The 25282-nt window shown below is 46.5% G+C and overlaps 1 protein-coding gene and 1 non-coding gene across 2 annotated transcripts; both read left to right on the forward strand.

The window, feature by feature from the left end:
* Positions 1-13953: 13953 nt before the first annotated feature.
* On the forward strand, positions 13954-14060 carry LOC127676925 (U6 spliceosomal RNA). Its single transcript, XR_007976332.1, has one exon. It is a non-coding gene; the product is annotated as a U6 spliceosomal RNA (small nuclear RNA).
* Positions 14061-18796: 4736 nt separating this feature from the next.
* Nupr1 (nuclear protein 1, transcriptional regulator) lies at positions 18797-20396 on the forward strand. The gene is made up of 3 exons (XM_052199080.1): positions 18797-19076; positions 19410-19553; positions 20361-20396. Exons 1-2 carry the CDS (start codon positions 18965-18967, stop codon positions 19538-19540), a joined length of 243 nt encoding a protein of 80 aa, XP_052055040.1. The 5' UTR covers positions 18797-18964; the 3' UTR covers positions 19541-19553; positions 20361-20396.
* The last annotated feature ends 4886 nt before the right edge of the window (positions 20397-25282 follow it).

Consider the following 25282-nt stretch of genomic DNA (forward strand, 5'->3'; position numbering starts at 1 on the left):
CTTACTCTGCAGACCAGGCTATCCTTGAATTCATAGAGATCCATTTGCCTCTGCCTCCCAAATGCTGAGATTAAAGGTGTGCACCACCACTTGTATTTCTCATCACGGCACAGTGAATGGCACTACCAGCCATCCTGTTTCAGTTCTACATCCATAAGTTTGGAAAAATCGTATTATGAAGAATTCCAGAGCCAAGTGTGATAGCTCCCTCCCAGCACTCAAGAGGCAGAGGCAGGAGGATGTCTGTGAGTTTGAGGCCAACCTGGTTATATAGGGAGCGCCAGGACATCCTGGTCTACATAGAAAGGCAGGGTATACTGTCTCAAACAAACAAACAATTACACATTTTTTACTGTTTAATATAGCAGACTTTCTACCTCCCATGGTACAAGTAATGACACTGAGGCTTTTTAATACTTTCAAGCTTTAGCTAGGGCAGTCTTCCAGCCAGCCATGTAGTAACCCTACTAATCCTGGAACTATGTCCTGCCGCCTGGCTAGCTTTACCTCTCTGTTCTGCTCTGGTCTGTCCATTTACCTTTGTGTACCTCCTTATTCTCAAATTTTTTCCCAGTGCCTTTCTGTCTCCCGTCTCTATCTGTCTCCCTCCCTCTCTCTTTCTCTCTCAGAAGTTTCACCCTCCACTTCTGCCAGCTAATGGCCTGACATCAGCTCTTTATTGCAGTCAATCAGATTCAATTCTAGATTGCCTGTAGCTAGTGAGGAAGGATGAATATTTATAAAATATGAGGCCTGTGATGGGTCATGGGAGTAACAATACCAAGAACCTGTCAGCATTTAGCTTTCTGATACCGAGAGGTACAAAATCAACAACTGAATATACAGAGGCACACCTTCACACAATGTACCCCAACATTGTGTGAAGGTGTTTGTTTGTGTTTTGTTTTGTTTTGAAACAAGATTTCACTATGTAGTCTTGATTGGCCTGGACCTTGATCTGTAGACCAGGCTGGCCTTGAACTCATGGAGATGTGCACATCTCTGCTTCCTTGTTTTGTTGCTGAGGCAGGTGGGCTTGCATGGGTGTGACTCCACTGCCTCTGCCTCCTAGGTGCTAGGATAACCAACCTAGGACACCATGCCCTCCTACTGATTTTCCATTTGCCAAGGGCAAAGCAATTGTCTTTCCTCAATGTCAAATATGAACATAGCTGCTCATCCTGAGACATTTAGGGTTCATAATTGTGGTTTTTGTTGCTTTTTCTGGTGCTGTGATTTAAAATATCCTTTAAAAGGCGATGCAAGGAAGAAAGTTTTATTGGGTTTGGTGTTCGATCAGGACAAATCAAGGTGAAGTAAAAAGAGAAGAGACTTGCCTGCAAAGAAGCACATTGTCCTTAATTAGAACAATGGAGGTGGCAGCGCCAAGAGTCGAGAGTGGAGACTGCACAGAAGCACAGGGGACTTGGGAGTTTCAGGAATTTTTGTATAAGACTTCATATGCAGCCGGCGGTGGTGGCACACGCCTGTAATCCCAGCACTTGGGAGGCAGAGGCAGGCAGATTTCTGAGTTCGAGGCCAGCCTGGTCTATAGAGTGAGTTCCAGGACAGCCAGGGCTACACAGAGAAACCCTGTCTCAAAAAAAAAAAAAAAAAAAAAAAAAACCAGCTCAAAAAAAAAAAAGACTTCATATGCAGATCCCCCCCCCCCCAAGTCTCTAGGTCAACGTTGACCTTCCTGTTACTGGCTCAGAACTTCCTGCAGATGTTATCAGCTGGTCAACTTTTGGGTCAAGAATTTCTCAGCTCCCCTGAGGCTTTTAAGTCATTAGCCATTAGCTACAGTTGGGGAAGTCGCAGCAGCAGGAGCAGGGTCACAAGAACCTGGGTTAAAGAGCGAGCGGAGATGCTTGCTAGTGTTATTAACCCTTCCCTCCAGAGGCAGAGGATCTCTATGACTTTAAAGCCTGTGTAAGACAAACCAAGAGCCACAGTGTTATACATTGTTACTAAGTCTCAGTACATGCCTTATAAGAATAAATCTCCGTTTCCTAAGCCTAAGTGTCTTGCAAACTGATAGGTTATTTGTCTACCTCAAAATATTTGGAATATATGGGGAAGAGCCTCTGGGGGAAGGGCAACCCAGTCCCTGGGCTGGAAAGTTCAAGGTTAGGGGCAGGGTATGCCAGGGGGGAACCAAAAGATGCTGGGAGAACCTGGAGACTAGGTCTGCTTTGATATGTAAATATGCACCTCAGTTTCTTTTCTGGGTTCTAAACCAAACACAAACCAAAAATTTCAACCTACCCTAAACCTGTAACCCATGATGTGTGCCCACGCCTTTGCCTGGATAAACTCATGAACCTGTGATATATGACACCCTTTGCTTTACAGAAGTGTGTCTTCCCAGGTACCTTGATGGCTCCACTTTGACATGATGTATTCTTGCTCTTTATTTTTATTGGCTCCTTTTTAGCATCCACTTATCCTGGCAGCTGTTTCCCGTCACATTTATCTACCCCACAGGCAGCCTTGAGCTGAGTGCCCCCATTCTCTGTCCAGTGCTTACAGCCAGTTATCTAATTGCTAACTATCTAGTTGTTAATTAATAATTATCTTGCAGCTGTTTTCTATCAACCCTAACCCATTCTCAATGAAAGGGACCCCAAAAGCCAGGGAGGGGCTGCTATGTGAAATACCGATTTGGGGTGAGGCAGCTGTCTGGTGGGTCCCTTGTGCCTTTAATTCCTGATTTTCTATATATGTTAGCGGTTTTTTGTTTGTGTATTTTTATTATTGATTTAGTTAATCCTTATTGTTCACATCTGTAGTCACATCTCCTTCTGAAGAAGAGGCAGAGGATCATTTCTACCCAGGAGTTTAAGGCCAGCTTAGAGGAGAGAGGTTGAGGAAGAGGGAGGAAGCAGTGTGTGTGTGTGTGTGTGTGTGTGTGTGTGTGTTGTGTGTGTGTGTGATTATAGAGTTTTCCTTCTCATATGTCTCAAAACAAACAAACAAACAAACAAAAAAACAAACCCATTAGCTGGGCATGGTAGTGCATGTCTTTAGTGCCAGAACCTGGGAAGCAGAAACAGAACGATCTCTGAGTCTGAGGTCAGCCTATCTACACAGCAAACTCCAGTACAGCCAGGGCGACAGAAATCCTGTCACAAAACAAAACCAAAACAGCACAAAATAACATTCTATCCTCGGTTTTCAGTGGTTTTCATATCCTTGCCTCTCACTTGAGCACCCGGCTGTTATCCTTAACACCTCCATTTCCCTCCAACCTTATAGTCAACACACCAAGCACCTGCAGAATACAAACGCATTTGTCGGACACCCGGCCCTGATGGAAAAGCTTTGCGTGTGTATTCAGTCGTAGGACACAGTTTGTTTACTCTCCATGTCCACGGAGTCTGCTGGCCTCTGCGGTTGTAACTGCAGAGTTTTTCTAGTGTCTCTAGCCCGGTGTAGTAGAGCATGCCTCTAATTCCAACACCAGGGAATCTGCACCGAGAGTCTGAGGAATAGTAAGATGGCCTTGTCACCAGGTCTGACTGTGTGTGAGAGTTCTCTAGAACCCATATGGCAGAAAGAGAAGACCAACTCCTCCATACTTATGTCACAGCACACATGCATCTGTGCATGCACTCACATCTGCATACACACAATAAATAAATGTGATGTGTGGTAAAGTTTTAACCAAGGCCAGGAGTGGGGGCTCATACTTTAGTCTTTCAACTTAAAAGGCAGAGGCAGACAGTTCTAGCCCAGCCAAGGCCACATAGCAAGACCCTATCTTTAAAACACACACACACACATTTACCTGCCTTAACCTGTGTTTAACTACCAGCAACCACATGGTTCATAACCATCTGTAATGAGATCTGAGCTGCAGGCATACATGCAGACAGAATACTATATACATAATAGATTCATCTAAATTTTTTTCTCCTTTCATCCCTACTGAAGTGTCCCTTTCCTCTTCTCCTCCCAGTCCCCACACACACCTTTCCTCTAGATCTACTCCTCCTCCATTTCCCTTCAGAAAAGAGCAGGCCTCCCAGTCATCGTGATATAACAAGTTACCAGACTGGGCACAAACCCAGTCGGGTTTCTGAGTTCTAGGCCAGCCTGGTCTACAGAGTTCCAGGACAGCCAGGGCTATACAGAGAAACCCTGTCTCAAAAAACCAAATCCAAGAGAGAGAGAGAGAGAGAGAGAGAGAGAGAGAGAGAGAGAGAGAGAGAGAGAGAGAGAGAGAGAGAGAGAGAGAGAGAGAGAGAAAAGAAAGAAAGAAAGAAAGAAAAAAGAAAGAAAGAAAAAGAAAAAAGACATCCGCCTGCCTCTGCCTCCCAAGTGCTGGGATTAAAGGCGTGCGCCACCATTGCCTGGTGCTGTCCATTTTTTTCCCCTATATTTTTGAGACAGATGAGCTAGATAGTCCAGGCTGGCCTTGAATTTGCATTCTTTCTGCCTCAGCCTCCTGAATGCTGGTGTTACAGGCCTGTGCCACCAAGCATAGTTTTGAAGTTGTTTAGACCCCTCTTAAGGGATCTCTAAATTGTATCTAACTGTTGGCAGTCACACACACGGCCAAGGTGTGCAGGCTCATGCTGGTTCCTGTGAGAAGATTTCTTTACCTACGAGTAAGAGAGAACAATAAGCTCTTAAATAGTCTCTAAATACTCTCTCAGCAGCGACTCTTCTGACCAGAGTGGTCTTTCTGAAATGCAGATGTGTTCGTGTCCTAGTATCCCGATTCCCATGATTCCCATCCCACGTCCCACTTCCTCCTCTCCCGACCCATCCCTGCTCCACGTGGGCAGCTGTTGCCAAGCAGCATACCCGGCACGGTCTTCTGCTCCTCCCTTCCACAGAGCCTCTGGAAACACCCATGTGATCACGTACAGCCTCCCTTGGCAGGCAGGCAGAGAGTGATTTTAATGAGTTTTGAGCCTGGTGCACAAAAGCCACACTATAACCAGAAGGTGGCATAGTATGCATGGAATCCAAGGACAGAAGGAAGGGGTGAAACGCAGGCTGTCAGCACAAGTGCCAAGTGCCGTATGTCTGCTTATCATGTACAAAGTTGGACAAAGTCTGCAATCAACAATACTTAATGGAGAAAATAAACTTCTCCATAAACCCAGCCTAAGCTATATCCACTCTAGAGAGTCTGGTATATATTTTACTGTCTCTTCTTTTCATGCTCAGTTAATGAAAAAGAAATTTTTGTATAAAAATAACACAAAACATTTCAAAGCCAGGTGTGGTGTCACATGCCTAAAATCACCCACAACACTCTGGAAGCTAAGGCAGGAAGATCAGAGTTCAAGTCGGCCTGGGCTACAAATCAAGACTGTTCAGTCGGGCAGTGTCGGGCAGTGTCAGCGCACACCTTTAATCCCAGCACTTGGGAGGCAGAGTCAGGTGGATTTCTGAGTTCAAGGCTAGACTGGTCTACAGAGTGAGTTCCAGGACAGCCAGACTACACAGAGAAACCCTGTCTCGAAAAAACAAAAACAAAAAAAGACAGACCAATATGTCTATGGAAGCCTGCTGGTGTGTTGGGTAGTGCTGAGACTCCAGGGTGTGGGGCAGTGTCTGGGACTGGTTCCTTAGTGCTACCCTGGGCATCCCTACCCTCCAGACACACCCTGGCTGGCAATGCTGCTGTCTCACAGTGTTAACCTGAGTTAGTAATTAAACCTGCACCATAGCTTTTCCAACAAGCCTTTGACAAAAAGACTGCACTGCCCTGCTACCCACATGCCCCTTGCCCTGGCCCTAAGCATTGAAGTCTCCTCCATGATGGGGCATGGTGGCACAGGACCGTGATCTCAGCATGCAGGAAGCCAAGGAGGTGGGTTCAGTTTGGACATGGAAGTACATGCATTTAATCTCAGTACTCTGCAGCTAAAGGCAGAACAGCGCTCTGTGAGTTCCAGACCATCTTGGTCTGCACAGTGAGTTTTAGAACAGCCAGACCTACATAATGGAGAGATGGTTTCTGAGAGATATTGCACTGTATCTGTTTCTCAGTCGCCAGAGTGTAATCTAAAATCTAAATATAACCAAAAATGCAGCTTCTTTCTGCCTCTATAGAACTAATTGCTCAGAAATGTAACTTGGGGTGGGAACCCAAGAATCCACCCTCAGATGAATGCCTATGTAAGATCACAATGGTATAGGCTGTGGTGGATTCCTGTTTGTGGCTCACATCCCATAGCATTAGCCAGGCCCCAGATTCATGATTTTATTAGAGTTCTCCTTATTAATCTCTGAAGTGATTTCTCACTTTAAAGTCTTACGTTGGCTACGGATGGACATGGATAGAAAACTGGAGCCAGATAGCATAATTTTAGGAAAATGAATATAATGCTCTCTCTTTTCATTTCATTGTTTCTTTTTTCCCACAATTTGACTTATTCTTGACTGGGCATAGTGGCATATACTTGTAATCCGTACAGAGGTAGGTGGATTTCTGTGAGCTCAAGGCTAGCCTGGTCTACACAGTGAGACAGAGCAGCCAGGGCTTCAGAATGAAGGCTGTCCCATATAAAAGCAGGAAGAGCGGAGCTGGAGAGACGGTCAGCTGCTAGACCATTTACTGCTCTTGCTGAGGACCCAGGTTCAGTCCATAGTGCCCACACGGCAGCTCACCACCACCCGTGACTCCAGTTCCAGGAGATCAATGCCCTGTTGTGACCTTCTCAGGGTCCAGGCACACACAATGAACATACACACATGCAAAAATCCATGGAGCCAGAGTTATCAGCCATGGTGAGCTCTGAGAACCAAATTTGGATTCTTTGCAAGAGCAACCTGCACTCTGGGAGCCAGGCCATCTTTCCCACTGCCATTTGAGACAAGATCTCACCATGTAGTTCACACCGGCTTCAAGCTTGCCATCCTCCTGCCTCCACCTATGAAGAATGCTGGGATTACATAAGTACAGGATCTGTTTTTTATTTTACACCCCATGGATTATTTTGAAACACCATTATTTTATTTCTTTTTATTTATGTATGCGTGTTCCATTTAGGTGCCTACTTGGACCAGAACCTGAGGAAATGTGTTTGTAGATACCCTGGAAGGCCAGAAGAGGGCGCAAGATGCCCTGAACGGGAACTTCAGATAGTTTGCTGCCTAAAGTGCTAGAACCTAAACTCTCCCTTGGAAGATCTTAACTTCTTAGCCATTGCTCTAGTCCTGGGGTCCCATTTTTCATTACTACGCAAACATATACAAATTATATATATTTGTGTATGGTAGCAGTTTGCCCTGGCAGAGAGCATATACATCTCATAGTGATACTAGTAAGCATTGAGAGCAGCTACAGGCTGATTAGATCAGACTTATTAAATTCTTGCCAGGTGTGTGGTGACACAAGCCTGCAATACCAGTTACTTCAGAGGCTGAGCCAAGTGGATCACCTGAGCTTAGAGATTCAAGGCCAACCTGGACAACACAGAGATATCCTGTTTCAAAACCAAACAAGGTTAAGTGCCTTGCAAACAGCAACCTCATAAGACTGCAGCAGGCAGCTGACAGAGTTCCCTCCTCGTCACAGTGTTTATTTCTAGAGGGAACAGACTTGATGAATACAAACATTCTTAGCTCAACTAAAAATCTATACTATGAAAAAACTACTTCTCTAAAAACCATAACACTTAAAATAGAGGGTTTGCAAATCTTAGTATCTACCCCTGAGTAAGGGCTTGCTTGTGGTGATCCTTATCAGTGAGTGGAGAGAGAGTACTTTTGTTGTTGGTTTTATTGGTTTATTTATTATGTGAGTATGTGTGCAGTGTGTGTGTGTGTGTGTGTGTGTGTGTGTGGTCTTCAGGTCACAGCACACACATGTGGGAGACAGAGGAGAACTTGTACGAGCTGGTCCTTGCCCTCCACCTGATATGGGTCCTGAGGACAGAAGTCAAGCTATTAGGCTTGGTGGCCCAGCACTTACTTGCTGAGCCAACGTGCTGGCCTGGGTATTTATTTATTTATTTAGTAGACCTGACTGGCCTCAAACTCCCAGAAATCCATCTGACTCTACCTTGTGAGTGAAGGGATTGAATGCGTGTGTCAGTATGCTCAGTCTTGTGATTCTGAGACAGGGTTTTGTTAAGTTGCCCAGGCTGGCCTTGAACTCATGATCTACTTGCCTCAGCTTCCTGAGAGCTGGAATTATAGGTGTGTGCCACTACAGTGAACTTGGCAGGCTGAGTTTTTAGAACTTCCCTGAACTGAGATTGGGTTATTGCCTCTGAATCCAGGACTAGAATTCCCTCTACTAGAATCCTTTTTTTTGGGGGGGGGGGGGTTGGTTTTTTTTTTTTTTTTTGGATTTGGTTTTTCTTCTCTCTCTCTCTCTCTCTGCCTTTCTCTACTTCCACTATACCACTAACTCCCAACCTCTACCCTGAATAAACTCTATTCTATACCATGTCTGTGTGGGTGTGGTTCCTCAGGGGGAAGAGGTACCTGGACAAGGGCCCGCCTGGGCACCCCCTTCCTCCACACCACCGTGCCACATCTCCCTTAACCCCCCATTCTCTCTTCTTAACCCCCCTTCATTGGTGCATTGGCCCTTCAGTTTCCCTAGGATGAGCTTTGACAGAATCACGCCTTCCTCTGATGGGGGACCTTAGAAGAAGAAGGAGGGGGAGGGGAGAAAGGAGGAGGGGGAGGGGGGAAAGTAGGAGGGGGAAAAGAGGAGGGGGAGGGGAAGAGAGGGAGGGGAGGAGGAGGAGGAGGAGGAGGAAGAGGAGAACGAGAGACTTTGTGTTTATGCCTCCAGGGAAGGAATTTTAGCAAAGGTAGCTGGGATAAGCGTGAACTTCTGATCTTGGGGACAGGTGTGTACTACCACACCCAGTTTATTAAGTTCTGGAGCTAGCACCAAGAACTTCAGGTAGGCTTGGCAGGCACTCGGCCAAGTAAACCCCATCCCCAGCCCTCACCTCTTTCTTGCTGTAGGAGAAACTCTGATGTAGTGCCAGAGTATCAGAGAGGTAGTACAATTCAAGATCTCGCCAGTATTTCCTAAGCACTTGGTAACAGCAGCATCTATTTGTGTTAAAATCCTATCTCAGAACCAAGAGAAATTAATTCCCAGTGCAGCCCTGGGTTTGACGGTTTTATGGACTAGGCACAAGCTGTAGTTACCAGGGTGTACTAGGTACTCCTGGCAACCTCCTGGAAAGTTATAAAGGTATAATGAATGACAAATAGCAATCCCCTCCCTCCCCAAACAAAACCCCAGAATTCCCTGTGGTTGACTACCTGGAGGCCACAGGATATGAAAACTTAACTCTTCATTTCCCAGTGAGTTCCTACTGATCTGAGTGGAATTTTAGATTTTTTTCACAAATCCCTTTCTCAGGTTCTGATTCTTTCACCCAGAGCCCACCCTCTTTACCCCCTCCCCCAGTGTTTACATTTCCTTTCTTTTATTCCTGCAAGATCCTATCCAGAGATGGTTACCCTTATTCCATCACAGAGTATCCTAGGATCTTCATGGACATCTGTGAGGCCTCATTGAGGTGACTCTGCCTCTTCAGAGCAGAGCTTCTAGAAGCTGGACACACAATCCTGATATATCTTGTCAAAGTTTGTGTATTTTGGGTTGCCATTTGCTAAGCTGGGTGTTCAAGACATGGAGGACAAGCAAATTGCCTGCCCTAGTGAATAGCAATATTATCTTCAAGGCACTATGCTAATAAGCTCTCCTAACCCCCCCCCCCCTTTTTTTCTTCTTAAAATAGAGTCTTAGCTGGGTGCAGTGACACATACCTGTAATCCTAGCATAGAGGAGGTAGCAGAATCTGAGTTCTAGATCAGCCTATGAAACACAGTAACCCCAGTCTTAAAAAAAAATGCTAGGTGGGTGCAGCACCCCAGCACTACAGAGGAAGAGACAGGCAGATCTCTGTGAGCATGAGGCCAGCCTGATCTATATAGTGAGTTGCAGGATAGTCAGGGATATGTGGAGAGAACTTGTTTCACACACACTCCCACAAGCAAAGCCAGGCAAGGTGGTGAATGTCTTAAATGGCCCAGTACTCAGTGTTAGACCAGGCTTAATGCGGTGATGTGAAAATAAAAAGGGGGAGAAGGATGAGGAATGGGAGTCTCTCTTCCCAAGGAGAGGGCAGATCTGTTCCCTGCAGTCTCATGTTAAATACCAACTGAGGATCTTAAGAAGGGTAGTCTTCCTTCTCTCAGGCAGCTGTGCTCTTCTGGAGTTCAGCCCGGAGCTCCCGGGCTCACCCTAGGCTCTGTTTCCAGTCATTGACTCTTCCCCCAGGCAGAGGATCTCTGTGACTTTAGTGCCTGTGTGAGACAAACTAGGAGCTACATTGTTATACATTGTTATTAAGTCTCCATACCTTAGAAGACTAAGTTTCCCTTTCCTAAGCCTAATGTATCCTGCAAACTGCCTTTGCAACCTACCCTGAACCTGTAACCCATGAAGTGTGCCCACGCCTCTGCCTTGAAAAACTCCTGAACCTGTGATATATGACACCCTTTGCTTTACGGAAGTGTGTCTTCCCAGGTACCTTGATGTATTCTTGCTCTTTATTTTTATTGGCGCCTTTCTAGCAGTCACTTATCTCAACAGCTGTTTCCTGTCACACTTACCTACCCCACAGGCAGCCTTGAGCCCTGGGTCTCCGTCCAGTGCTAACAGCTGAATACCTTTACCTCCGGTTCTTTTCCTCTTCTTTTGTGCCCGCCCCCCCCAGATTTTTTTTTTTTTTGGTTTTTTTGTTTGTTTGTTTGTTTGTTTGTTTTTCGAGACAGGGTTTCTCTGTGTAGCCTTGGCTGTCCTGGAACTCACTTTGTAGACCAGGCTGGCCTCAAACTCAGAAATCTGCCTGCCTCTACCTCCCAAGTGCTGGGATTAAAGGCGTGTGCCATTTTGCTGGCCTTGAATTCAGAGACCTGTCTGCCTCTGCCTCCTGAGCACTGGAATTACAAGCATGGGCCACCACTGCCCAACATCAACAGCTGTGCCTATCAGCCCTAACCCATTCCTCATAAAAGGGTTCCTGAAAGCCAGTGAGGGGCTGCTCTCTGAAAGCCAACTTAGGGCAAGGCAGCCATCTGGCCAGTCCCTTGTGCACTTCTTAATAAAGCTTACTTAGTCAGACAGTTGTGGAAATGGTTTTTTCTCAGATCTAACACCAGCTGGGTCTACACAGTGAATTCCATGCCAGCCAGGGCTACAAAGTGAGACCTTGGCTCAAAGCAAAAGAAAGAGAAAGAAAAAATAATACAGAGAGGAGACGAGATCTTGCTATGTGTTCTAGGCCAGCCTCGAACTTGTGATCCCTTTCTTCAGTCTTCTACACAGCTGAGATTACAGGCATGCACCACAGCACCAAACTAAGAGTTCTGCCCACTTTGAAGTTAGAGTGATTGCATATGCATGTGTATGTGCATGTGTATGTATGTGCATGTGTATGTATGTGCATGTGTATGTATGTGCATGTGTATGTATGTGCATGTGTATGTTCAAGAGCGCCTTGGGGGCAGAGGGTTACAGGAGAGGCACACAGGTTTCACAGAGCTTGTATATAGGTTAGAGGACAATCTATGGGAGTTGGTTTTCTCCTTCCACCATGTGGATCTTGGTAATTGAACTCAGGTCCTCTGTCCTGAGAGCAAATATTTTGACTTGATGAGCCATCTTATGATCCCCCAAAATTGTCCGTTTAAAGTTCCCAGAGACTCCACTGAGGTCTACAAATGGGGAAACAAAGACACAGAGAGGTTAGATAACTTGTCTGATGACACACAGCCAACAAAGGATGGAACTAAAACCTTGGCTCCAGGCAGCTGGATTCCAGAACTTTCCCCTTTAACCACTGACTAATCAATAGTTTGATTCTAATAGAGACAATTTTTTAAAAGGTAAAATACTTTATTTTGTTTTCTTCTGTGTAGCCCTGGCTGTCCTGGAACTGGCTTTGTAGACCGTGCTGGCCTTGAACTTTGAGATCCACCTGCCTCCGGAGTGCTGAGCTCACACATGCCTGGTAAGATACTTTTGTTAATGCTTAGTGGATGCTGTGCAGAGAGTAAACTAGAGCTAGGTGGCAGCAGAATTAAAGCTGTTGGTGTGTGTATTTTTTGTTGTTGTTGTTTGGCCTGGTTTGTCTGTTGTTTTAATAAGGCCTCATTATGTAGCCCAGGCTGGTCTTGAACTTGAGATCCTCCTACTTCAGCCTCCTGAGTGCTCAGACTACAGGCATGTGTCACCACGACTGGCATATACGTGGTCCTTTAGACAGGGATGTGTACTGCCATGCTACACAGCTCTCTCCCAATGTCACAGAGCTTTCAAAAGGCACATGAAGTTCTCCACAGACTCTGAACAAGGCTTGGTTCAGAGAAGACTCAAATCCCGGGAAGGAAGAGAGTGCAGAGGGAGAGGCCTGGCAGGTGACGCAGTGCAAACCTTGGTCACTGTTTGCCCAGCTGGGGTCGTGTGCAGATCATGGGTCCTGTGACCTTGAAACAGATACCCCTGGAGTCTCTGTTTTTCTTCTTTGAGGAATAAGGAAATAACAGGATGTCACATGTTGGCTCTGGGCTAAGCCCAGTCATACACATAGAGGTGTTCTCATTGTCCTGGAATTACACAAGAACAAACTGTAACTTGGAAGTTGACAGCATGGTGCACCATGGTGAAGCAGGGAGTTCTCCGTGGTGTGCCTTTAGGAAGGAAAATAAAGGTAGCATTGTGATCATAAAAAGAGAAAGAGGCTAAGAGAATATGTTCTGCGGCGGTATGGGGGAAGGGGTGTCTCAGCGGGCCCATGCCGAGTCATCCCTTCCCCGTGAGGGACCAGACACACACCGGCATAGTATAGAATAGAGTTTATTCAGGGCATGGGATGGGAGTTAAGGGGGGTAGTGGAGGCAGAGAAAGGCAGAGAGAGGGAGAGAGTAGAGAAGCAGAGGCCAGCATGAGCATGTGGAGAGAGGGGGAGGGGAGGAGAGCCCAAGAGGGGGCAGAGAGAGTGAGAGGGGCAAGAGAGAAACTGAGAGTGAGAGAATAAGAGAGAGAGAGAAAAGAGAGAGAAGAGATGTAAGAGAGAGAGGAGGGGCTGAGCAGCCCCCTTTATGATAGGCCAGGCCTACCTGGCTGTTGCCAGGTAACTGTGGGGTGGGGCTTAGACAGAATCCTAACAGGTAGGGCAGTTGTGTGTCCCTGTGTCCTACGCCCTGACTGTCCTGCTGTCTTGCTGAACATTTAGGACACTAGTCAGCTCCTGTACAGTCTGTTTCCCCTTAACCTGAAACCAACCTGTGTCAAAGGAGAGGAAATATTTCCTGCCACGTAATAAAGCCACACAGGTCCCAAAGACAGCATTTTCGGTACCTTTGTCCTGATACGTTAGCCCTGGCTTTTGTTTCTTTGCTTATTTTAATTTTTTTTCCCTTCCAAGACAGGGTTTCTTTGTGTAGCCCTGGCTATCCTGGAACTTACTCTGTAGACCAGGCTGGCCTTGAACTCAGAAATCTGCCTGTCTCTGCCTCCCAAGTGCTGGGATTACAGGCGTGCGACATCATGCCCGGCTCTTATTTTAAGTTTTTTTAAAAAAAATATATATTGATTAGAGGTCAGGGTCTTACTGTGTAAACCAAGCTGGCCTTGTTAATCTTAGTATCACATTAAAGAACTACACACATCAAACATAATCCAGCAAGGCAATTTCACTTTATAGTCATGACCCAAACCAGGTTAGCAAGCACACCGGAGAAGGAAGTTCACTTAATTGTTATTCTAACGCAAGTGGTGACTGAGTCTCATCTCATTGGTGCAGGCTTGGCCTCATAACTTGAAAAGACTGGCTAATTTATAATCACACACAGAGGTGTCATCACATTCTGGAACTTAGTGAGGTTTTGTAGAAAAAGAGTTATAGCAGCTAGAAGAGATTAAAAGTTTTTTTTTAAAAACATTTTGCAGTGCTCGCTTCGGCAGCACATATACTAAAATTGGAACGATACAGAGAAGATTAGCATGGCCCCTGCGCAAGGATGACACGCAAATTCGTGAAGCGTTCCATATTTTTTAAAAAAAAAAAAAAACATTTTGCAGTGTGGAAAGATTCATGGAACATTGGCTCTTTGTGGGCTAGCCACTTTAGGTGAAAAAAATGTTTCTGGGAGCCTTGACTTTTCTTTTTTGTTTTTTTAGAGACAGGTTTCTTTGTATATAGCCCTGGCTGTCCTGGAACTCACTCTGTAGACCAGGCTAGCCTCAAACTCAGAAATATGCCTGCCTCTGCCTCCCAAGGTGCTGGGATTACAGGCGTGTGCCACCAAGTCCGGTGAGCCTTGTTTAAATCTTGCTGTTCCAGCCTCTAGTGTTGGGATTCAAGCCGGTGCCACCACACCCCGCAGCTTTGTTTCACGTTTTCTTCCCTTGTGTTTATTTGCAGCCTTGGGATTAGATCCAGAGCCTCAAACATGCTAGTCTCTACTTGAGTTCCAGCCCTAGCCTTCTTTTAACTTTTCTTCTTGGAACAGAATCTTGCCAGGTTTCCCAGGCTAGACTTAAACTCATTTTGTAGCCCAGACAGGCTTTGAATTTGCCTTGTCTCCTTAGTAACTGAAATTTCTCATTTGTGCCATCAGGGCCAGACTCTATGTTATCCTCTCTGGAGTTTCCTTATAAGGTCTCTAATTAGCACAGCATTGCTCTGATTCAACCAACCTGCTGTTTTTACTTTCATATTATAGGTTTACATTTTGATTTACCCTATCTATCTATCTATCTATCTATCTATCTATCTACCAACCATATGTGTGTGTGTGTGTGTATACATACATTTGTTTGTGATGTAAGCACCACCTCTGTGGGCATCTGTGTGTACATGTGTGTGTGCACATGTGCACACATGTGCACCTGTATGTGTGCCTGTGTGTGCACCTGCATGTGTGCATGCCACACACACACACACACACACACACACACACACTTTTGTTGTTAGCATTCTGTCTAAGCTGCGCCCCACAGTTACCTGGCAACAGCCAGGAAGGCCTGACCCACTAAAAAGGGGCTGCTTGCCCCTCCTCCCCCCTTCTTCCCTTCTTGCTCCAGCTCTGCCCTTCCCCCCTCTCTCCATTCCCTTCTTCCCTCTCTCTCCATGTGCTCATGGCTGGCCTCTACTCCTCTACTTCTCTCTCTCTCTCTCTCTCTCTCTCTCTGCCTTTCTCTACCCTCTCAACTCCCCTCCCCATGCCTTGGCAAATTCTATTCTATACTATTGTGTGTTTGGTCCCTCAGGGGGAAGGGATGCCCACTGAGGCACCCGCTTCCCCCATACCTCACCACACCTCCATAGAGCATATCTCCTTTCTCTTTATCTTTTTATAAACACATCACATGTAGAGGCAGGGAATGCTTTATTCCTTGAAGCAGGGTCTGTCACTGGGAGCTAGGCAGCAACTAATAAGCAGTCCTTCTGCCTGCTTCGCTAGTGTTGTCCACTGCCTGCTTTTTCACCTGAGTGCTGGGATTTTTTTTTTTTAATATTTTTATTTGTTAAAAATAAGTACACTGTAGCTGTCTTCAGACACACCAGTAGAGGGTGTCAGATTTCATTACAGATGGTTCTAAGCCACCATGTGGTTGCTGGGATTTGAATTCAGGTCCTCTAGTAGAACAGTCAGTGCTCTTAACCGCTGAGCCATCTCTCTAGCGCCTGAGTGCTGGGCCTGAGTGCTGGGATCTTAATGCAGGCCTTGTTGCTTGTGCAGCAAGTGCTCTCACCCACAGGCCATCTCTCCAGCACCTGCGCCAGGGCTTTAAAGCAGCACTAGACACAGGAATCTGGGAAACAGAAGCTTGGTTTTGTTTCTGTTCAGGGGAGCAAGCCACTAGGAGGTTCACAGCCTGTGGATGTGGGCAGAGGAACTGATGTCTGGCCAGGGTTGAGAGGGTTTGGTTTTACTGGAATCCAGTTTTGTTTTGTTTTCAGATGTGGAATGTTTTGTCTAACTCCCTGCCTGGAGACAGCTACAGATAGAATTGGTGTGGGCACCTTCTCTGGGGTAACATGACTCACAGTGTACATATCCTTCCATCAAGAGTAGAAAATTCCCCTTCCCTCTCAGCTCAGCAGCTATGCGGAAGAAGAGGTGGAAAGATTGTAAGAGCCAGGGAGTATGGAGGCCATCAAGGAAACGGTGTCTTCCAGACACAACAGGACAGATGCACACATGAGCTCACAGACTGGCAGCGCTCCTAGGGCCTGCCCAGGACATGGGGTCCCAGCGCTGAGAGGAGATGTGGACACAGACTCCCACCCCTAACCAAACTGACACCTGCTTACAAAGAAAAACTTAGTTTCCTCCAATAGTCTCACTGGCTGTATTCATCACATTAAGGGTAGGCCCCATGGCCAGCAGTAGATGCCAACACAGTGGTACATTTGTAGACTTTTTATCTCACATTATTTTGTTCAGACATGTTTTGGTCTTATTGGCCCTTTATTTACATATTATAGTTTCTGATTTTGTGTTTTTATGGATTTGAATGTGTGTTTTGTTAGGACTCAAGCCCTGGACAAATGGCTAACTGAAGTGCCTATTAACATATCAAGGCCGATGCTGTCAGCCAGCCTCTCAGCATGGCCAGCACCTGTTCCAGACGTCCTGGCTGGTAGACCCCACACTACCCTAAACTCTCCAGCCCCAGGCTGGGCTCCCCTTCCCCCAGCTTCTCAGACTCCTGTATTACATGCTATCCCAGTACCTTTGCCTTTTTATTACCTCTTGGTCTCTGGGTTCCCAGGTAATCTATTTGCATCTTGGCCACTTGGTCCAAGCTCTCCTCTCAGCTCTCTTCTCTTGCTCTTCTCTTCCTCCCTGTCTCTCTCTGTCTCTCCCACAGGCCATGTTCACCCTGCACTCTTGCACATATCTCTGATTGTGCTCTCCCTCATATCTACAATAAACTTTCTCCACCATACCTAGGAGCAGCAGGGTCTCCATTTTTAATTTTTTCATTCATATTTCTTTTTTTTTAAAGATTTATTTATTTATTTATTATATGTAAATACACTGTAGCTGTCTTCAGACACACCAGAAGAGGGCATCAGATCTCATTACGGATGGTTGTGAGCCACCATGTGGTTGCTGGGACTTGAACTCAGGACCTTTGGAAGAGCAGACAGTGCTCTTAACCGCTGAGCCATCTCTCCAGCCCCCTTCATTCATATTTCTAATGACAATGATGACGATGACAATGATGATGCTTTACCTGTTTGTTTGCTAAAGAGTCAAAAGTTGGGTGGGTGGGGAGGGTCTTGGAGAAGTTGGGGAAGAGAAACCTTCATCAGAATACACTGTATGAAAACTTAAAAAAAAAAACAGTAGAAAATTCCATTCCACATGTTTCTTATTTGAACTTAGGATTCATACTAATTCCTATCAAACCCACACAAATAACCCAAGGGAGGCCAGTATGGACTGGTAAAGTTTAATATTAATTCATACTTGAATTTATACTGGCTGGGTGTGGTAATGCACACCTTTAAACTCAGCACACAGGAGGCAGAGGCAGATTGATCTCTGAGTTCAATGTTAGACACAAATTTGGTCTACAGAGCAAGTTTTTAGCCAGCCACAGCTAAAAAAGTGAGACTCTGCCTAAAACAAGGGGGGGAAGTGTCAAAGCACAAATAGTTGTTTAATGCCCTCCACATCAATATATTATTTAAATTTTAGAAGTCACACATATGTTTTGTGTGTGTACATGGATGGGCATGTGAGGGTCAGAGGAAAATTTACGGGAGATTTTTCTCTCCCATATTGTATGGTCCTGGAAACCGATAAACTCAGGTTGTCAGGCTTGGTGGCAAATACTTTACCCAGTGAGTCATCTTGCCAGCCCTCAATATATTTTATTTTAAATTCCTTTTTCCCCTCTTTATTTTGGTCATGGTGAGGGCATTGTATGGGAAGCCATGGGAAGTTGTGACTGATCCTTACACCGTTCCCAGCTGCTGTGGAGGCTTTTCCAGACCTCATGTCCCTGCAGCCTCTCACCAACAGAGGTAGATAGGGTTATCCTCTGTTAAAGGGGGAAACCAAAGCCATCAGAGAGGGAAAGTGACATGTCCAAGGTCACACAGGAGACACTGGATCTGAGCTGCCTTGTAATCCCAGCATTTAGGATGATGAGGCCTGAGAACTGCAAGTTCAAGGGTTAACCTGGGCTCCACAGAAGGACTCTTCAGAAAGAAGGGTAGAGGGAGGTGGATCAGGAATCTGAGTGTGGAATCAGAGTATATGCTGTCTCTATCAGCTAGCTATCCTCCATCTTGGATGAGGAGGAAGTCCCTGGGGACTCTGTAGAAGTAAAGGGGACTTTCCATAAAAATAGAAGCCTAGGGTGTGACAGGAACTGCTGACCTAGCAAGAAGTGGGTCAGTGTCCCTCTTCCCTCCCTTCTCAGTGTGTATGTTGCCACTAACTCCTGAAGCAGGCAGGCTACATGTGTGTGTGTGTGTGAGTGTGTGTGAGTGTGTGTGTGTGTGTGTGTGTGTGTGTGTGTGTGTGTCTATGACGCAGGCCCAGGAGGGGCCTGTGGCCAAGGCTGAAATGATGACGGGCTGGCCCATCTGAGGCCCTCTGCTCTCCCTGGCCAACATCCCAAGGACTGTTTGCGCCCAGATCCTTCTGCTCCCTCCGCCCCCCAGAGGCGGGAGCTTTCCACGTGGAAAAACACAGCTTGGGTGAGTCCTGTGAGGGAGGAGAAAGGGGAGGGAGGGTGCTCCTCTCTGCTCTGGACTGGTGTCTATGAGCCCAGTTTTGGGAAAAGGCCAGATTGCATCAGACAGAGCTTAGAGGGCGGGAGCCAGCCCCGTGGTCTGAGGAGGAGACAGTTATAAGTAGGGGTGAGGGAAACTGGGAGAGGGCAGATCAGGAAAGAAGACACAGGCAAGACTTTGGAGAAAGCAGACCAGGCATGATGGCCGCCTTGCCACCCACAGCCAACCCTTCCCAGCAACCTCTAAGCCTAGAGGACGAAGATGGAATCCTGGATGAATATGACCAGTACAGCCTGGCCCATCCTTACGGTAAGGTCTGCGTGGCACTCCTTGGTCAGCCCTCCCACTTCTCACCCCCACCCCAGCTTACCTAGCTACTCTATTCCCGACTCCCAAGTAACCCCTTCTAGTAGAACTAGAATCTACTGAGTTCTGTCTTCCTCAGGCCCAAGAACTCACAAGTGAACAGTTCTCATTCTATACACGAGTAAACAGCAAGGGGAGAGTGCTTCAGACGAGGGGGTGACCACCGTGCTAGGGCCCTTCTGCGCTACCCACCCCTAAGCTCCAGGCCATTTAGATGCCTGCCCTAACCTCACATACCTTCTCTGCCCGTGCTTCCTCTGCCTCCGGCTCCACCAGTCGGGGGAGGTCGGAAAGGTCGGACCAAGAGAGAAGCTGCCGCCAACACCAACCGCCCTAGCCCTGGTGGGCATGAGAGGAAACTGCTGACCAAGCTCCAGAACTCTGAAAGGAAAAAGGCCTGGCGCTGAGACAGAGCTGGAGGTGAGCAGTCAGAAGCCAGAGAGCCTGAGTGTGCAGAGCGGGAAGGGGCGGACCCAGGGCTGGTCCTGGCGAGAGGCTCAGCTCAGCCCGCAGAGGCACTTGCAGCCAAGCAGGACAACCTGTGCTTGATTTCTGGGACCCACGTGATGAAACCACGTGACGAAAGGGCAGAGACCCAACTGCGAGTTGTGTTGTTGAGGGGGCCCTGCAGATATCCAGGCAGGGAAGTGATAGGAATGAAGAAAATCCCATTCAGATCGCTCTCCACGATCTTGGATCAGATTTTAGGGGTGTCTGATGCCAGGTGTGGTTCATTGCCAGCATATTTAAAACACAGTACAATTTGGGAAGAGGTTTCTAGGGAACAATCAGCCCATCAGTCCAATTCCAGGAGCACTATAAAGCTTAAGGTGTAACTACACAGAAACTCCTTTCAAAGTACGTGTGACCGGGAGGGTGGGTTCTAAAGCTAAAGGCCTAGAATCTAGTGCAGTCTCTGACCAATAACATGGAGGTCAGCAGGCAGATGTAACATCTAAGCGTGGGTAATGGTGTAGGGAGGGAAGAGTCTGGGATAATCATTCTGGAGAACTTGAGTGAGGTCTGCTCTATAGCAAAAACTGCGGGGGTGGGGGGTGGGGGAGGTGTCCCGTAGAGCCTTTCCAGTGGAGAGGAAATTTGGTTTATAGAAAGGGAAACTGAGGCATATAGAGTCAAGTACTTCTCTAAGGTTATAGAAAATATGAGTAGGAAAGCCAGAGTTCAAACTCTGATCTCTGTCCCGTTTATCACTGTCCCTCTCCACAGATGAGGCCGGACCATGGACACCACACCCAGCAATGGATACAGGACATCACACCAAGCAATGGATACAGGACCTTGGAGAAATTAGGAGTTGTAAGCAGGACCTAGGCCTGCTTGATTCTCTCCCACCTAAGTGAGGTTCTGGAGAGGGAGCACCCCTTCCACACCCAGCAAAAGGTCAAGATAGAAGCAAGAAGCGGAAAGTGGATGGGCAGAGCTAGGAAGGCACCCCAGAAAGAATGTGGGAGAAATTGGATGCCCTTGGGTGGCAGCAACAATAAACTGTACAGCAGTGATAGCTTTTGTGTGTGGTGTGTCTTTGTTGTGTTTGTGTGTGTCCATGGGGTGTCTCTCTTGGGGACTGTATCTGGAATGGGAGTTTCTTTATTATGTAGCATATGGGCTGTGAACAGTTCTCTGTTATTGATGCCTTATTATAATGTATGCAGATGCTTTGAGGTGCCTGTTTCCATGGTCTCTTCCAGGGAAATAGCTTTGTTTCTTTGCAATGCTGCCCTAGAGACAAACTGTGGCCAGTTAGTACCCTACACATTCTTGAGCACGATGAGGTCCTATTATATAGAACTGCTTTTAGAAGAGAATGTTTCCATTAATACCATTTGCAAAATGGGGGGAAAAAAACCAACCCGAGATTTAAAACATGCAGAGGATTTGTTTTAAGCGACTGAGGGCTCAAATTCAAGCATGGAATAATGGAAGGCTGGCTTCCAGGACAGGGTGCTTGGTGAGCTGGTGAGAAAGTTCTCCTTAAGCATGGTGGGTCAGTGGGTCTCAGGACCAGAATTCCAGGCAAATGTGGAGCAAATGAGAAGATGGTTGGACCAAATATAGCGTTGCCTGAGGTCTGAGTTTGGGCTGCTGTAATCTAACTCAGATAAAACAAGGTAGAATGTTCTTTCTCTCACACACAATAGCTCCATGAGTAAATACTCCTAAGTTACAGGTGGCAAGTCCATTCTAGTGAGGCTGGTCTCAAACTCCTGAAACTCAAGTGGCCCTCTGGCCTCAACTTCCCAAGTACTGGTGTTCTAGGCATCCACACCACCACTCACACTTATCCTATTCATTTCCTTAAAATAATTATTTATTCATTTTATGTATATGTGTATCTTGTAGCTGTTTTCAGACACATCAGAAGAGGGCATCAGATTCCATTGCAGATAGTTGTGAGCCACCATGTAGTTGCTGGGAATTGAACTCAGGACCTCTGAAAGGCAGTCAATACTCTTAACAGCTGAGCCATCTCTCCAGCCCTATCCTATTCATTTTTAAGAAAACCATTTGAAAGTAGAACATACAGTGCCTGCTTACAGTTTAGTCACATACTACACCTAACTTGAAGACAGAAGCTGGGGAATGCCATTCTTGGCTGCCAGCCATTTTTGGTAACCCAAGCTTAGGTGAAGGCGGAGTTTTAGTAGACAAAGAAGATGGAGAATACTGGAAGAAACGAGCAGAAACATTACTGAACACTCAGACTCAGCCATAGTGGGAGGGAAGAACCCTCGCTCCAGCTCTGGGCTGAGCCTTTGTCCCCCTCTCACAAACCCAGCTTGTAGAGCTTAGAGCCATTGCACTTAGATAGGGTCGGAAGCTAGGGTCCCTACTGAGTCAATGCACCACAGCAGGCTGTGGGTCAGCTGGAACTCTCAGGAACAGTTCCAGCCACCTTCTGTGCAGCTGGGAACATTCGGACAATTTCTGATCTGGCTGGGCGTAGTAGCTCACATCCGTAGTCCCAGCATTTGGAAGGCTGAGGCAGGCAGAGCTTTATGAGTTTGAGGCCAGCCTAGTTTATGTAGTTCTAGGCCAGCCAGGACTCATAGTGATACCCTATCTAGAAAGAGAGAGAAAGGCAGAGAGGCAGAGAGACAGAGAGAGAGGGAGGAGGGGGGAAGAGGGAGGAAGGGAAGAAGGGAAAGAGGGAAAGAGAGAAGGAGAGAGTCTCAGTGCCTCAAGCCAGCCAGGACTCCAAGTGATACCATATAAATAAATAAATTAAGTAAGTAAGCAAGCAAGCCAACAAGCAAGCTTCTGGTCCTATCTCAGTGCTCTCAGGAAAGCCTGGTTTCCTTAGTGCCAGGAAGAATGACAAGAATAGGACTGGCTTCCTTTAGAGTGTCAAATTCTGCCTCAGGGCCACTGCTTTCTGTGGAGGGAAACCTGACTATCAACCATCCAACTGCTCTGGAAGGTTCTTTTTCTGTCCCGGATGCTTGTGATGCCACGCAGCTTGCGAGGCTGAGTCAAAGGTCTTGTCTTGGGCACCTTCCTGATGTGCCCTCTCCCACCTTCTGTTGATCTCTCCTCTGGGATATCACACCAGCCTAACAGGCTCATAGATATTTCTTTCAGCGGGTGGTTTTGTGAAAGCTGTCCTGATGGTGGTGGTGGGGTGTGCTTTTTATTTTTAAATAGGATCTCACTATGTAGCCTTGGCTATGCAGGAATTTATGTAGACCAGTCAATCCTAGAAGTCGCAGAGATCTGACTGCCTCTGCCTCTCTTGAATGCTGATATTAAAAGTGTGAGACACTCTACTGAGCCCAAATCATTCATTGCTTTGACACCTGCTAGTTGCTTGTTATTTTACCAGGGTAGGGCCAAAGCACAGACTTTGTAAAGAGGGACACGTGGTACTACTTTTGGCTTTAGAACCTAAAACAGCATTGGTAGCACCACCTCTGGGCAGTGTGCTCACAGCAGAATGCATCTGGGTCGCCTTCAGAAACCATAACAACAGCTCATGTTTTGGGTACCTGCCCTAGGGCAGGCTTGTTCATTTGTTTGTTTGTAGTGTTTGTTTTCTGTGGGGCATCAAACCCAGGGTTACATGCTAAGATGGCAGTCTGACCGTGGCATCTGCAACTGCCCTGCAACAGGATTTTACAGTTATGACTCCATTAATTCCTTATAGTAACCCAATGAGACACATTACTAGTGTTCCTGTTTTTCCAAACAGAAACCTACGGCCCAGAGACTTGCAAGTGCATTCTACACTCCATATGGTAAGTTACATTGTACTTCGGATTCATTTAGAGTCACACAGCCTCAACCAATTCAACAGGAGACTATGAGCTCAGGTTTCCAATCCCTGACCTTTTCCCCTTTGATGGTATGCCTAAAAAACACAGGGTCTTGGGCAATGAGTGACCCTAGATTGTAGATGTTCTAAGGATGGGTTTGAGCACAGCCTCCCTTCTGTCAGAGAGAAAATGAAGGCCAGAAACACCTGGTCCTCAGCATCCATGGCCAGTCCTAGCTGCTGGACCCATGAGCACCTGCTTCTTAGGAGATGAACACACCACCGCTTACTCTTGCCCTCTGGTTGACAGCCCTCTGCCTCACCTGTCTCTGGCACAGCCTCAGTGCCAGGAACTGTTACAGCAATTCTTAGAACCTCGGATATCTCAGATCAGGAAGGACCCTGAGCAGAATGTCCCTCTTTTCTACCCCGTTTTCATCTAGCTCATATAATGTCTGATTCTCTCAGTTTCGGGGATTCCTTATTAGAACTAGTGAAATCACTGACCGCTTTCCCTTCAGGGCCTTCCAGAAACTTCTGAGATTTCCATAGCTGGAAGGATTCCCAGCCTCTTGCAGAGGATTGAGAAACGTACTATTTTTTAACTCTTGTGGTTCCTTTCTCAAAAATTCAAGGCCTGACTGGTCATATATATGTGTATGAGTGTGTGTGTGTGTGTGTATACATATATAAATATGTGCATACATTCATATAAATTTCAGGATGACTCAAAGTTAATGTTCAACTAATACTCCTTAAAGATAATGCTAGTAATAGTCATAGCCGTAGCAACTGCTGTGCTGGGTGCCATGGGACTTCCCCAGTGTCATCTCTCACACAGCGTTCCTTCCAGTTCTGTCCCATGAGGCGCACGTGCTATATTGTATTTACTTAGCATTGAAAAAAATCACCCCTTTACCTTTTTTACTCAAATGCATTTAAAAAGGAAACTATGTAACAACCCTAAATAGGAAGCCACGTGACTCTCATAAGCACAAGTTACTCTGGCCAAGTATGGCAAGTAAGCCTTGGCTCATGACTTTAATCCCAAGCACTCAGGAGGCAGAAGCAGGCTGATCTATGTGAGTTCAAGGAGGACAGCCTGGTCTGCATAGAGAGTTCCAGGCCAGCCAGGACTATATAGTGAGATCCTGTCTAAAAACAAACAAACAAACAAACAAACAACTATGAAAACAAGAACAGAAAGTTTATGTGCCTTTCTGTAGTGACCAAGAGTTGCAATTGTGCATGCAGTGCAACGTGACACCAGAACAAGAAAAAGTGTACTTGGTATGGCCACGGATGGCTGGCCTCCAACTTCCAATAGTTGAACTTGCTCGTTTTGAGGCAAGGCTCACTACAGAGCCCTACCTGGCATCCCCCTGCTTCTGGCATGCGCCTTTTATCCACTGAGTTGTCTCGCTGCTCCAAACTTTGGGCTTCTGAACTTTCAGTCTCCATCGTTTGGGTGCTGGCTTACAAGTGAACTCTGCAGGACCAGAGTGAGGACACACACCCTTAATCTTAGCGTGTGGGAGGCAGAGGCAGGTGGGTCTCTGTGAGTTCAAGGCCAGCCTGAGCTACAGAGTGAGTTCTAGGACAACTGGGGTTATATAGAAAGATCCTGTCTCCCCCACCCACACTACGGCTCCACATTTCATTAGGTGATGAGATCAAACCCAGAGCTTCCCATATGCCGAGCACGCACTCTACCAACCGGGCCACAGCTCCAAGTCAGCGTTGTAAATTTCTAAACTCACACTTATTTATTATTTACTGTGTGTGCCACAGTATATGGTACAAGTGTGAAAATTAGGACAACTTTCAGAAGTCACTTCTTGCCTTCCACTAGGTAGGACTGGACTCAGATCATCAGGCT

This window comes from Apodemus sylvaticus, chromosome 1 (assembly GCF_947179515.1).
Source record: "Apodemus sylvaticus chromosome 1, mApoSyl1.1, whole genome shotgun sequence".
Classification (NCBI taxonomy): Eukaryota; Metazoa; Chordata; class Mammalia; order Rodentia; family Muridae; genus Apodemus; species Apodemus sylvaticus.

Coding starts and splice junctions, on each gene's coding strand:
- Nupr1 (XM_052199080.1), top strand. CDS start 18,965: ATGATGGCCGCCTTGCCACCCACAGCCAACCCTTCCCAGCAACCTCTA. Junction 19,077..19,409: donor CAGCCTGGCCCATCCTTACG/GTAAGGTCTGCG, acceptor CGGCTCCACCAG/TCGGGGGAGGTCGGAAAGGT.